Source organism: Pseudorca crassidens, chromosome 11 (assembly GCF_039906515.1).
Source record: "Pseudorca crassidens isolate mPseCra1 chromosome 11, mPseCra1.hap1, whole genome shotgun sequence".
Taxonomy (NCBI): Eukaryota; Metazoa; Chordata; class Mammalia; order Artiodactyla; family Delphinidae; genus Pseudorca; species Pseudorca crassidens.
Window position 1 is genome coordinate 21,360,281 of NC_090306.1, and position 15,202 is coordinate 21,375,482.

A 15,202-nucleotide genomic window follows, 5' to 3' on the forward strand; every position below is an offset into this window, starting at 1 on the left:
AAAATGAAATGACTAGAAGGGAATAAGCCTTAAGGTGCCTCACAGCTCTAGAATTTTATGTGGTGTCCCTTAAAGTTTGCTATTTTATGTGATCACAGAAATTTATAGCTGCCTTTATATAATCCTTTCTGTCTTACTTGGTTCTATGTCCCTGATCAATAATCCTATCCCCATCTTACATTGTTCCTATTTATTTTCCAACAATAATTATAGCAAAAAAAGATTGTCTACTATTTATTAAAAAGTAAAATTGAATCTATTGTCTTGAACTGCAGTTTAACTATATTACTATATATTCATCAACCTTCTTACTAAAAAATCAGATTATCTGATTCAAAAATCTCCATTTCAGTGATGTTACATCTTGGGCAGGATAAGGTTCTACAGTCAAAGCGTGAGGCAAAATTGTCATGTAGTCAAAATCACCCAAGAGATCTTTTAAATTGCCAGCGAAACAGTACAGTAAACGAGGGTGGTGTAAACTGTAGTGTCTCTTACTAAATTCAACACATGCTAGTATTCTCCCAGCACTGGGGCAGTTTTCTGTTTCTGCAACTGAATATCAGAAGTGGGAACATCAGTGACTGTATTATATGAAAAACAGGGAGTGTGTGTGTGTGTGTGTGTGTGTGTGTGAGAAAGAAAGGACGGGAATATGAATGTTTTGACTCAATATATTTCACAGGTGTTTATTGTATTATTTATTATAAAAATCTAAACAATAAGAATTAATGAAATGGTTAAATAAATTATATAACATCCATATAACTGGTTAATACTATCATTATTAAAATGAGATTTATAAATAAGTTTGATGGTATGAAAACATATTAAGTGATCCCAAACTGATAAAATGTGTTTATATTTGCCAAAATAATGTTAATTTTCATTAGCAATAACTAAACATGTAACGTAGAGGTGGGAAGAAAACTGTACTGGGTTATAAGATATGCTTTTCTAACAGAGAAGAACATTTGAATTTTTAAAAACAACTCAAATATTGAGGTAACCCTCGCGACAAGACAGAGAAGCGAGCTGCAAGCTAAATACAAATTTTTTAGAAACTAGCAAAGATGATAAAGATGAAGCAACATAATACACAGAAACTGATAATACTAAGTGCTCAGAATATAGATTGAGGTTTTTTCCTCCCACTTGATTCCTTTACCAAAAAAAGGACTTTCTGTGTTTGCTTAACACCGTGAAAGACACTGAGTCAGAAACAAACAAGTCCCTGTGAACCAAAATACAAACACTTTTACGATCATGACAGCAATGTTTTACAATTAAATCCTACTTCATGTATTAGATACTGGTAAATGGCAGCCTTTATTGCTATTATTATCGTACTATTGTTCTTTTCTAAATCTTCATACTAATCTTCTGAACTGATCTTCTCAACAACCTGATGAGGACAGACTAGGCTTTAATATCTTCATTTCACTGATGACAAGAATGAAATTCAGAGGCTTGCTATTTACCTAAGGTCTGGAATTCTGATGCTCATTAAGGCTTAACTCTCAGGTAGACGATTTTTCCCTGTTTCTGATACCTATAACTTTAGCAATTATAGTTCCACCTGTTACATAATGCAAAGTTTTAAGTGTAAATTAAGTTAATAAATACGTTAAAATCTAAGGGAAAAACATGATTGATTTATGTTTTCTTTTTTTTCCTACCTCCTAGGAAATGGTAAACCATAGACAGTTCTGTAATGAGCCTGTTATGTTAAACGTTAAGGTAAATGATATTTGCTAAAATGTTTTTATTAATCTGTACAGTATCAAAACTATAGGTAAAAACTCTTCTATCAATATCTATCGTAACAAAATTACAATTATTCCATTCAACTTGTCCCAAATCAAAGCTAATATTTTCTTTGGTCAAAATGCCCTGGACAGGCAGATCATAATGTATCATTTGGGGACTGTGCAAACGAGTGTTTTATGCTGTGAAGGCTATTAGACTACCCACAGATTCACATAGTTAATAAGAAAATTATATCTCCATGTAGATTTCTTCTCAGGAAGAAATTAAAGTATAACACTTGCTGCTCTTATGAAGTTATTTTTTTAATTAAATTAAATTAATTAATTTATTTTACACAGCAGGTTCTTATTAGTAATCCATTTTATACATACTAGTGTATACATGTCAATCCCAATCTCCCAATTCATTCCACCACCACCCCCCACCCCGCTTTGCCCTCTTGGTGTCCATACATTTGTTCTCTACATCTGTGTCTCTATTTTTGCCTTGCAAACTGGTTGATCTGTACCATTTTTCTAGATTCCACATATATGAATTAATATACAATATTTGTTTTTCTCTTTCTGACTTAACTTCACTCTGTATAACAGTCTCTAGGTCCATCTATGTCTCTAAAAATGACCCAGTATCATTCCTTTTTATGGCTGAGAAATATTCCATTGTATATATGTACCATATTTTCTTTATCCATTCATCTGTCAATGGGCATTCAGGTTGCTTCCATGACCTGGCTATTGTAAACAGTGCTGCAATGAATACTGGGGTGCATGTGTCTTTTTGAATTATGGTCTTCTCAGGGTATATGCCCAGTAGTGGGATTGCTGGGTCGTATGGTAGTTCTATTTTTAGCTTCTTAAGGAACCTCCATACTGTTCTTCATAGTGGCTGTATCAGTTTCATTCCCACCAACAGCACAAGAGGGTTCCCTTTTCTCCACACCCTCTCCAGCATTTGTCGTTTGCAGATTTTCTTAGGATGCCCATTCTAACTGGTGTGAAGTGATACCTCATTGTAGTTTTGATTTGCATTTCTCTAATAATTAGTGATGTTGAACAGCTTTTCATGTGTCTCTTGGCCATCTGTATGTCTTCTTTGGAGAAATGCCTATTTAGGTCTTTGGCCATTTTTTGATTGGGTTGTTTGTTTTTTTAATATTGAGCTGCATGAGCTGTTTATATTTTTTGGAGATTAATCCTTTGTCCGTTGCTTTGTTTGCAAATATTTTCTCCCATTCTGAGGGTTGTGTTTTCATCTTGTTTATGGTCTCCTTTGCTGTGTAAAAGCTTTTAAGTTTCATTAGGTCCCATTTGTTTATTTTTGTTTTTATTTCCATTACTCTAGGAGGTGGGTCAAAAAAGATCTTGCTGTGATTTATGTCAAAGAGTGTTCTTCCTATGGTTTCCTCTAAGAGTTTTATAGTGTCCAGTCTTACATTTAGGTGTTTAATTCATTTTGAGTTTATTTTTGTGTATGGTGTTAGGGAGTGTTCTAATACATTTAGGTCCTTAATCCATTTTGAGTTTATTTTTGTGTATGGTGTTAGGGAGTGTTCTAATTTCACTCTTTTACATGTAGTTGTCCAGTTTTCCAGGCACCACTTATTGAAGAGACTGTCTTCTCCAATGTATATCCTTGCCTCCTTTGTCATAGATTAGTTGACCATAGGTGCATGGGTTTATCTCTGGGCTATCTATCTTCTTCCATTGATCTATATTTCTGTTTCTGTGCCAGTACCATATTGTCTTGATGACTGTAGCTTTATAGTATAGTCTGAAGTCAGGGAGTCTGATTCCTCCAGCTCTGTTTTTTTCCCTCAAGATTGCTTTGGCTGTTCGGGGCCTTTTGTGTCTCCATACAAATTTTAAGATTTTTTGTTCTAGTTCTGTAAAAAATGCCATTGGTAATTTGATAGGGATTGCATTGAATCTGTAGATTGCTTTGGGTCGTAGAGTCATTTTCAGAATATTGATTCTTCCAATCCACGAAATGCTATATCTCTCCAACTGTTTGTCATCTTTGATATCTTTCATCAGTGTATTATGTTTTTCTGAGTATAGGTCTTTTACCTCTTAGGTAGGTTTATTCCTAGGTATTTTATTCTTTTTGTTGCAGTGGTGAATGGGATTGTTTCCCTTTCTGATCTTTCGTTTTTAGAGTATAGGAATGCAAGAGATTTCTGTGCATTAATTTTGTATCCTGAAACTTTACCAAATTCATTGATTAGCTCTAGTAGTTTTCTGATGGCATCTTTAGGATTAGTTATGTATAGTATCATGTTATCTGCAAACAGTGACAGTTTTACTTCTTTTCCAACTTGGATTCCTTTTATTTTTTTTTCTTCTCTGATTGCTTTGGCTAGGACTTCCAAAACTATGTTGAATAAGAGTGGCAAGAGTGGACATCCTTGTCTTGTTCCTGTTCTTAGTGGAAATGCTTTCAGTTTTTCACCATTGAGAATGACGTTGGCTGTGGGATTGTCGCATATGGCCTTTATTATGTTGAGGTAGGAGGTTCCCTCTATCCCACTTTCTGGAGAGTTTTTATCATAAGTAGGTGTTGAATTTTGTCAAAAGCCTTTTCTGCATCTATTGAGATGATCACATGGTTTTCATTCTTCAATTTGTTAATATGGTGTATCACATACATAGATTTCCGTATACTGAAGAATCTTTGCATACCTGAGATAAATCCCACTTGATCATGGTGTATGATCCTTTTAATGTGTTGTTGGATTCTGTTTGCTAGTATTTTGTTGAGGATTTTTGCATCTACATTCATCAGTGACATTGGTCTGTAATTTTCTTTTTTTGTAGTATCTTTGTCTGGTTTTAGTATCAGGGTGATGGTGCCTCGTAGAAAGAGTTTGGGAGTGTTCCTTCCTCTGCAATTTTTTGGAAGAGTTTGAGAAGGATGGGTGTTAGCTCTTCTCTAAATGTTTGATAGAATTCACCTGTGAAGCCATCTGGTCCTGGACTTCTGTTTGCATCTGAGAAGAAAGTGTAATCTGCTGTTTTCAGATGGAATGTCCTATAAATATCAATTAAATCTATATGGTCTATTGTGTCATTTAAAGCTTGTGTTTCCTTATTAATATTTTGTCTGGATGATCTGTCCATTGGTGTAAGTGAGGTGTTAAAGTCCCCCACTATTATTGTGTTACTGTCGATTTCCTCTTTTATAGCTGTTAGCATTTATTTGCCTTATGTATTGAGGTGCTCCTATGTTGGGCACGTATATATTTATAATCGTTATATCTTCTTCTTGGATTGATCCCCTGATCATTATGTAGTGTCCTTCCTTGTCTCTTGTAACATTCTTTATTTTAAAGTCTATTTTATCTGATACGAGTATTGCTACTCCAGATTTCTTTTGATTTCCATTTGTATGGAAAATCTTTTTCCATCCCCTCAGTTTCAGTCTGTATGTGTCCCTAGGTCTGAAGTGGGTCTCTTGTAGACAGCATATACATGGGTCTTGCTTTTGCATCCATTCAGCGAGCCTGTGTCTTTTGGTTGGAGCATTTAATCCATTCACATGTAAGGTAATTATTGATATGTATGTTCCTATGACTATTTTCTTAATTGTTTTGGGTTTGTTTTTGTAGGTCCTTTTCTTCTCTTGTGTTTGCCACTTAGAGAAGTTCCTTTAGCATTTTTTGTAGAGCCGGTTTGGTGGTGCTGAATTCTCTTAGCTTTTGCTTGCCTGTAAAGCTTTTGATTTCTCCATCGAATCTGAATGAGATCCTAGCTGGGTAGAGTAATCTTGGTTGTAGGTTCTTCCCTTTCATCACTTTAAATATATCATGCCACTCCCTTCTGGCTTGTATATTTTCTGCTGAGAAATCAGTTGTTAATCTTATGGGAGTTCCCTTGTATGTAATTTGTCATTTTTCCCTTTTTGCTTTTAATAATTTATCTTTGTCTTTAATTTTTGTCAGTTTGATTACTATGTGTCTCGGCGTGGTTCTCCTTGGGTTTATGCTGCCTGGGACTCTCTGTGCTTCCTGGACTTGGGTGGCTATTTCATTTCTGATATTAGGGAAGTTTTCAACTATGATCTCTTCAAATATTTTCTCAGGTTCTGTATCTCTCTCTTCTCCTTCTGGAACCCCAATAATGCGAATGTTGGTGCATTGGATGTTGGTGCATTTAATGTTGTCCCAGAGGTCTCTTAGGCTGTCTTCATTTCTTTTCATTCTTTTTTCTCTACTCTGTTCCATGGCAGTGATTTCCATTGTTCTGTCTTCCAGGTCACTTATGCATTCTTCTGCCTCAGTTATTCTGCTATTGATTCCCTTCTAGTGCATTTTTCATTTCAGTTATTGTATTGTTCATCTCTGTTTGTTCTTTAATTCTTCTAGGTGTTTGTTCTTTAATTCTTCTAGGTGTTTGTTCTTTAATTCTTCTAGGTGTTTGTTCTTTAATTCTTCTAGGTCTTTGTTAAACATTTCTTGCATCTTCTCAATCTTTGCCTTCATTTTTTTTCTTACATCCTGGATCGTCTTCACTATCATTATTCTGAATTCTTTTTCGGGAAGGTTGCCTATTTCCACTTCATGTAATTGGTTTTCTGGTGTTTTATCTTTTTCTTTCATCTGGTATATATTCCTCTGCCTTTTCATTTTGTCTATCTTTCTGTGAATGTAGTTTTCATTCCACAGGCTGCAGGACTGTAGCTCTTCTTGCTTCTGCTGTCTGCCCTCTGGTGATGAATAGTCATTACTTATAGTGGAACTATTCTCACCAAACCAGGCAGAAGTTATCTTTTTATCCTGTCCCATGAGGGGCAAAAGAAAAATTCTCCCAATGTTTTTGGCTTTCCCAATAGATTTTAAAATGTTATTCCATACCTCTTTATATATCCTTAAAGCTTCTGGATGGCAAGAACCACAAATCCTCTATTATTACCATTGTCTATTAGATAACAGAGACCCAATAAATGCTGTTATTTTGGTCTAATTCTGTCTAGCTATTATTTCATTTATCAAATTTGGATTTTCTCACTTGGATTAATGTCTTATTGAGAATCAGTTATCAGTTTAGAAATATTATTTGTTTCTTCAAATAATTGGGTTCAATAGTCAATGTATTTTTTAAAGAAAAAATAATAAGCTGGATGCAGTAATAGGCTTAGAAAAAATCAGATAAATTCATGAAGATTCCTTAATTCACTCGGTTGGAAATTTCGCAAAATTATCTTATTTCCAAAGCACCGAAAGTACTACTTCAGTTCACGTAAACAATTTTTGAATGTTTAAGTGCTAGGCATTAAGGTGGAGGAAAATGGGGTAGGGAGTGAGTGAGGTAGATAGGATTATATCTATGAATGTGACAACCCCTGCCCTCAAGAAACTTACAGAATAACATATTTGGTACTTTACGGAATTCTTTACTGATAGAGCCCTTTGTATGTATAGTATACTTCCCCTTATTCACAATGATTGAGGAATAATTGGTAATTTGGTGACCTGAATGTAATCATTTAATATATATAAACATATAAATATATCTGTCACATATATATATGTATATATATATGTAACCATCACATATATATGTATATATCTGTCATATATATCATGTCCAGTTTTTGAAGAATTATAATATTATAATGTATAATATTATATGTAATATTATAATAGGGGTCAGAAACATAGATTCGGCCATACTAGCTTGGCTTTATAGTTCTCCAAAGTTTGGTTGATTATTTCATTTATTCATTTTCAATATATATTTGCCACCTGTTTTTTATGTGCAAGGCACTGTAAATGTATAAGAATACAAAGATAATCTTTCACTCATTCATTAGTTAATTTAATTAAGAAATATTTGTTGAATACCAATGATGTTCCAGACATTGAATGATCAAGCATTAGTCTTATGAATTGTATAATGTAGTAGGGGAGATACCAGATACAGATATACAGACACCAGAATATAGGATATTATGTTAGAAACCCAGTAAAAAATATAGAAAGTGCTTAGCTATTGAGCAGACATATTAGCAAGATTTATTTACCTGCCACATGTTCTTTCATCAACCTGGTGATTTACCATTTCCTAATATCCCTTTTTAGCTGTGCCATACAAAAAGTTGTCTAGTCCCTTTAAAATTTTATCTCTTGGGCAAAATTACTGCTATTTGCAATAGTAGTCTGGCTTACTTATTCTAAACTTACTTAGCTCAAGTTGTGAAATGTATGCCCTTGTTCTAATATTTCAAAATTAAAAAAAAAATTAGTGGAAAAAAAGTCTCATCTATGCCTTTCACAAGTTAATAGGTTTTGTTCTCATAAAAAGAGTCCAACTTCATATTTTCTCTTACAGCAACCCTTTTCTTTTGGTCATTTTATAAAAGGTATTATTCACTTCTAAAATTCTGCTGAATATAATTTAATCTTTCTCGGATGATTTAGAAGTTACTTTAGGATGTTAACAGTGGCTCAGAGTTAATTTTGTCAATAGCTGCCCATATAGGATGCCAAAGGCATTAAAACTGAATTGGATTAAATTGACTGCAGAGCTGGGTCATGCCCCAAATGCTACCATCTTAAATATATCAAATTTTCACTTGCCATTTTTTTTTTTTTTTTTTTTTGCGGTACGCGGGCCCCCCACTGTTGCGGCCCCTCCCGCCGCGGAGCACAGGCTCCAGACGCGCAGGCCCAGCGGCCATGGCCCACGGGCCGAGCCGCTCCGCGGCATGCGGGATCCTCCCGGACTGGGGCACGAACCCAACCACTGAGCCACCAGGGAAGCCCCTCACTTGCCATTTTTCCTTTCTCTCAAAAGTCAATAAAAAAGGCACAAGTTAAACTCTGACTAACTCGGACTCACAATGAATTAGAATTTACTGTATATACAGAGTTAAAGCATAGAGTTACAGTTTTATATTTAGTACACTTTTAATTCATCCAGAACAGTAGAAAGCTAAGTAAAATACTTACATTAGCTGCACCAAGAAGTATTAACGTAGGTCCAAGACCTATTGTATATATTGATCTGAGCATTACTGACACAAGAAATGGCCGAATACCCACAGGCTTGGAGAAGAAAAACAGCATAGATGTGCAGACTGCAACTGCTATCCAAAGCAGAACCGAGAACAATGGTGAAAGTGTACCTGTAAAATGTGGAAGGAGTTTATTTTTACTAAGAACAAAACTAGAACAGTCTACTTTATATAATACAGCAAGATAAGCCCTAAAACAGTGAATTTCAAAATAACCCACTCTACACACTGTATACTTAGAGGAAATGTCTCTGTACACATTACTCATTATTACATTTCCAGAAAGTTTGTGATGAATTCCAGGCTGCTTAAATACTCACTAGTCAACGCTCCTTTCATTAAGTCTGAGACTTGTTCATCTTTCTCTCCTACGGGAGTTACATGCTAAATACTTTGGATAGAGGTATCTCACTTGGGAGTCTTAATTCAAAATTTATGATTAATGACCACTAAATGTTCAGCTAAATCATATGGAATCAGGCAGTGAACTCATACCTTGTCCTGTTTTATTATTATCAAGTTTTTATGTTATAGATTCCTCTAAAGAATTCAGAATGTAGAATATCCAGTCTTTAATGAAATAGACCTAAGCTTTAACTGTTAAAACATACAACTGTATTTATGTGTATGAATACCTATGTATATGTGTGTATTTAAAAGCCAAATCAACATCTAAAAAAAATGTTCAGCTATTTATGTCATCAGAAAACAGAAGTTCCAAATGTTTCAAAACTAAACTCCATTACGACAAAAATTTCTTTAGAAATGGCCCTAAAACGGGTTCAAAAATACATTTCCTTTTTTAAAAAGGACAATTCATTGACGTTTGCTCTGACATGGGGATTCAAAGAATCCCCCTCTGAAGGTCATGTGGTGCTATATTTGCAGAAGTAAATTAAAGGGCAACACTCTTGGGCTGATTAGACCTCAGACGTGTGTCTTTAGGCTGATGAAGGCAGAGGGGAAAGAATAAAATAGAGACTTTCCACTAGTGATTTCTCTGGGCCACACCTCCTTTTATTATTTATAAAATTCACTTCTGAATGCAAACACCACGAGTGCTCTGATGTGCAGAGTTTCTGTATTATCATGGACACCATGGAATTATCTGGATTCGGTCAGTGAATTCTGTACAGGCCTTTAGTTCATAGTGAGTGCTAATGGATCCAAAGTAGGCAGGAAGATCCTGTCAGTCATTAAAAAACAAACAAAACAAAAGTCAGATAATGAGCAGCATTGGCTTAGACAGGTTTACTCTTGCAAGGTTGTTCTTATGTTATCTCTCAAAGCAAGCAGTGATGAAAGAGGATTGGGAGCAGAGATCTGATCTGCCCCCTTACCAGATTTATGATCTGATAAGAGTACTTTGAAGATGGTGGGAAAAAAAGGGGTAAGCTGCTTGCTCTGGAAATTACCTTCGATTCCTGGTCTCTGGCAACACGAACAAAATGGGTACCCAACTCATGTGTATTAAGACGCTGGCTTGTGAGCCGTCTATGTCTACCAAAACATAGCCTGACCACCAGCTGCCCGGGTTTCACAGATCTGAAAGAGCCACGGAGAGGATGATGCCTTCCACCTTCTCTCATGCTTACTGGGGCGCCATCAGAACGTGAGCTCTGTCAGCGTGAGGACCACCTCTGGGCCCGTCCCAGTGCCTGGCAGGCAGTAACAAATAAATATTTGCTGACTAGATGAATAAACAGAAACATAACCTGTGAGCTCGTTTTGAATAAGTAACTAAGCCTCCAGTTATAAATTCCCCAAGTTGTGGAGCTTCACTGTTAAGTTTACTACAACTGCCAACATCTTTGCACACTTAACTCTCAGCCACTCACTGGACTCTTCAGCGTAATTCATAAGCAATGACTCGGTGTGACATGCTTATTTTAAAAGTCTCAGCTTTGGCACTGCTAGTCACACCGTGCACTGTCACTAATGCCTGATCATCTAACCACATCTTGACCACTCTTTCCCAGACAGTATCTGGCTTGCTGAGGTTTCCCCTTGATTAAATATGAAATTATAACCATGAACTTACAACTGGGTATTTGATCCCTTTGTAGAGAGAACTCAAATGGTGTCTAGCCTAGTACCTTGCACAAAGTTTAGTGTTAAATATGTATTTGTGAATAGTAAATAAATTTACAAGTTACTTAAAATGGCTATTAATTTACAGTTTTGTCATTTGACAGTTGACAATAATTTGTAATCATACTCTATATGAATGATCATACTGTTTTCTAGCTGAAGATTTGATGCTAAAAGAATAAACTGAAACTCTCTGACAAACTTTAGAGAAGACAGTACAGACTGTCAAAGCCATTTTTTATCCTTAAGGGTCGAAAGGGGGGACTGTCTTCTTAATACTTGATATTAATTTTCTATAATGAGCATGTATTACTTTTGTAACAGAAAACATTTTTAGAATTCCCTCTATATATTATTAAGTGTTAGAAAGTATAAAGTTTGTCCTTCATAAAAAAATTCAAACAGAAAAATTGGAGACCTCAAGGCAATTCACCTCTTCTATCTACCTCAGCTGCCTTGTTTATACGTTTACTTAGAGAGCTCGCCGCTTATTACTCCCCTCTCTTCATTGCTCTGCCTCTTGCAGAGCCTCAGAATTTCCTGTTTCCCCCACCTCAGTCCAGCTAAAGTAGACCAGATAAATCTATGGGTTCTTTACTATTGTGCCTCACTCCTTTCTTCATCCCTTAACTAGACTGTAAGTTCCTTGAGGACAAGGACAACCTTCCCAACCTTTGTATCTCTAGGGCCTAACACAGTGCCTGGCACCCAGCCACACTCCATCAATGGTTGCTATTAAGATGAATGCATTAAAACCACCCTGAAGAACTTATTTCCTTTAACACAAAGCACTTGAGGGAAAAAAGAATGACACCCAAAATTCGAACACAATATTCTTAAAAAATCACATGCTATCTGGATATAAGAAATTCCCATGGCAGCACTTTTCTCTGCTAACGGTCTGCCTTTGCCAAACTGGGCAGGGATGGTTGGCATGGCAACGCTCAACTTCTGAGTGGACATCTCGGAGATTCCCTAGCATCAACAGCTGTGGCTTCAGCCACAACAAGCATAGCATCATTCCTCAACTTTGGCACAAGTTTCTTTTTTAGAGAAGCACATGTTAAACCTATAAACCAATCAACCAAACATGGAAACCCAGACCAAAACCTACAGCCACATAATAAGCCCTGGATTCCTGAAGAAATTCAGAGCTCTACAAAGCCTGGCAATGAAAGGAGATTATCCGCAGTAGGGGTTGGGAGGGTGGGTGCCTTCTAAGCTGATCCTCTGAGAATCACCTTCCCCACTAAGTATCTCCCTTTAATTATTGTACACTACTACCCTGGTTGCAGGGTGACACCATTCTCTCAGGTAATATTACAACCCAAGTGTGAACCAGAGATCTGGGCACAACTGATTGCCAGTAGCTCATGTGTGGTTAGGCTGGAAAATACCCTTGGAGGAAGCATACTCAGCCCATTCCCCGTGCCGCATCAGCCACAGTGGCTCCGGAGCAGTTTGCATCAGGATCTGGGGGTGGGAAAGGTGGCCCATTTTGACCACAGGTCTTTTTTCGGCCCAAGATTCACTAGGTGATTTTTGTGATCAACTTCTATACCCAGAAACCAGGAACCTCAGAGTTGGATGGAGTCTTCATATTTACTTATTTTTTTCTTTTTTAACTTTTTATTTCAAAACTTTCTGACAATGTTACAGTTGCAAATACAATACAAAATTCCCATATACCCTTTACCTAGATTCCCCCAATACCTTACATAATCACATTACCATGATCAATATCTGGAAATGAATATGATATACCACTTTAATCTATACACCTTATTCAAAGATCATGGATTGCCCCAATAAGGTCTTTTTTCTGAACCAGGATCACACATTCTTTTTAGCTGTCATGTCTCTTTAGTCTCTTAATTCCTCAATATCTCTTTGACTTTCATAAGCTTCAAGAGTATGGGCCAATTATTTTGTAGAATGTTCCTCATTCTGGATTTGCCTGAAATTTCCTCAGTTTAAGCATTTTTGGCAAATGATGCCATGTCCTTGTCAGCACATCATGTCAAGAGACACTCGATGTTGCTGTGTCTCATTACTGGTGACATTAACATTGATCACATAATTAAAGTGATTTCCCCACTTTAAAGTCACTCTTGTTTCTTTTATAATAAGCATATTATGGAGAAATATACTTTGACTATGTCAGTGTCCTGTTTCTCATTATACGTTTTCATCTAACACTCACCTATTAATTTTAGCATCCACTGATGATTCTTACTACCATATGACGTTCGCCAAATGGTGACATTCTGTTTCCATTATTCCTTCTACACTGATTAATTGGAATACTTTCTCTTCTATCAATATGGACTGCTGGATTCTTATTTTATTCTATGGGTTATTACATATTACTGTCAATATTTTTTCTCAAAATTTCCACTGATGTGGCCACTGGGAGACCTTTCAAGTTGAATCCTGTGTTCTCCGACATGTTCCCATCATTTTTTTTAGCACTTTTTGGAAGGAATCTGTTTTTGTTTGGTTGGTTTTTTTTTCTTTTTTTTTTTTGCAGTACACGGGCCTCTCACTGTTGTGGCCTCTCCCGTTGCGGAGCACAGGCTCCAGATGCGCAGGCTCAGCGGCCATGGCTCACGGGCCCAGCCGCTCCGCGGCATGTGGAATCTTCCCGGACTGGGGCACAAACCCGTGTCCCCTGCATTGGCAGGCGGACTCTCAACCACTGCGCCACCAGGGAAGCCCTGGAAGGAATCTTATGATCAACTAATTCATCTCTAAATTGCCTCAAAGTGCTCCAGCCATGGAGTCATCTGGCCTGTGCTTGACAAAATCCAGGGTTAGAGACTTGCACGTCCAGCACAGAATTTACCTTCTCCAGCCAGTTCTGATGGCCAAGTGCGCCAGTCAGTCTTAATTTTGCTTCCTCAGCCTTCCTAGCTATGCATAGCGTGTAACTGAAGGTTGGAGGCTCAGCTAATCCTGACCAAAATTGTAACCTTATTCATGGAGCTATAATTAAATAACCCCTCTAGAACTGTAATCAGATTACGCAAAAAATCTGCGGATTCCACATTGCCAAAATGGCAGCTCATGCCTCCCCTTCCCTCTTAGGGCCACACCCACACCCAGATACCTAAGAGTGAGCGTCCATCTTGGTTACTACTGTTAACGTCTATTCAGTCCCTTTCGAAGAGTGAAGTCTGCATCTGCACCTGATGATGACACAGCATGTTTTCCTGCCTTGTTTGTGTTAGTCCTATTTCTTTCTGAGGCTGCAGCCTCATTCCAAATTCTACTATGCATGTGGTTTCGAGTTCTTGTTCAAGGACCAGTTGTATTAGCAACACCCTGGGAACTTGTTAAAAAAAATACACAGTTCCAGACTCTACTCCCGAATTATTGGGCAAATATTCCTAAGCCTCTAAGTCTTTATCCATGAGGATGAAGTACTTACTTTATGGATTGTCAGGAAGATTAAATGAAGTTATGTATGTGACGTGCTTAGCATTTTGCCTGAGCCTATCTAAACGGTAAACAATAACAGCTGCTGTTATCCTCATCAGTTTTACTATCATCGTTATTAGTCAGGCAAATATGAAAAAATGTAGCAGGTGTTCTACTTTCTCCTGCTGAGTAAAGAGTAGATGTCCGGAGTGGTGGCAGTGCCCATCTCCATGATATTTCATGTACAATTGGTGGCAGCAGAGGCTGTATACTTTGGTTCTGGTGGTCTTGTAAGGGATATCATGGAATGGAACTCAGGGAAGATGATGTCCTGTATAAAGGGGTACCTGCTACCTACACACTCCCAACCTAATCATCCACGGAGAAAGGTCCTAGATTGTAAACAAAAGCGTTAACCTTCTACTCTGAGATCTGCCATTCTTCAGCTTCTCTGGGCTTCCATCTCTGTATGTGTCAAATGATGATTTGATATTAGATGATTCCAGAACTGCTTCCATATCTAAGACGTTATGCTTCTGTTAACCGGGACACTACGATCTACTCTCAGCATTCCTTGTGCAGATGATACTAATTTATCATTTCCGGCTGGACTTCTCCCCGTAACAAGAGTTACATTCTTCTACGCCAAGAGGGCTATCATCACTAAATGAGACTAAACACAATGAAGAGAAAGCTGTTTCCACTTCCTGCTGTATTTGCAACTTCCCTACATAGGGCGGCCAAATATTTGCTATGTTTTCATTGCTATTTAACTCACACATCCACTCCACTGCCAAATATTCTTCTTTTATTAGCACTGGCGTACCTTCTAAAAGAATCAAACTTTTTATGACCACTCAGATTATACCCAAAGGCTAGAACTTTGATATCTGCTGTCTGTAAGGACCTT

The 15,202-nt window shown here is 37.1% G+C and overlaps 1 protein-coding gene across 4 annotated transcripts in view; it reads right to left on the reverse strand.

Moving 5' to 3' along the window:
* Nucleotides 1–15,202, reverse strand: part of ITPR2 (inositol 1,4,5-trisphosphate receptor type 2) — a 533,444-nt gene that overhangs the window by 91,761 nt on the left and 426,481 nt on the right. For all 4 annotated transcript variants that reach the window (XM_067695972.1, XM_067695968.1, XM_067695971.1 and 1 more), the window contains one exon: nucleotides 8,717–8,892. In XM_067695972.1, coding sequence (XP_067552073.1) covers nucleotides 8,717–8,892 — 176 coding nt within the window. The remainder of the gene's footprint in view (nucleotides 1–8,716; nucleotides 8,893–15,202) is intronic.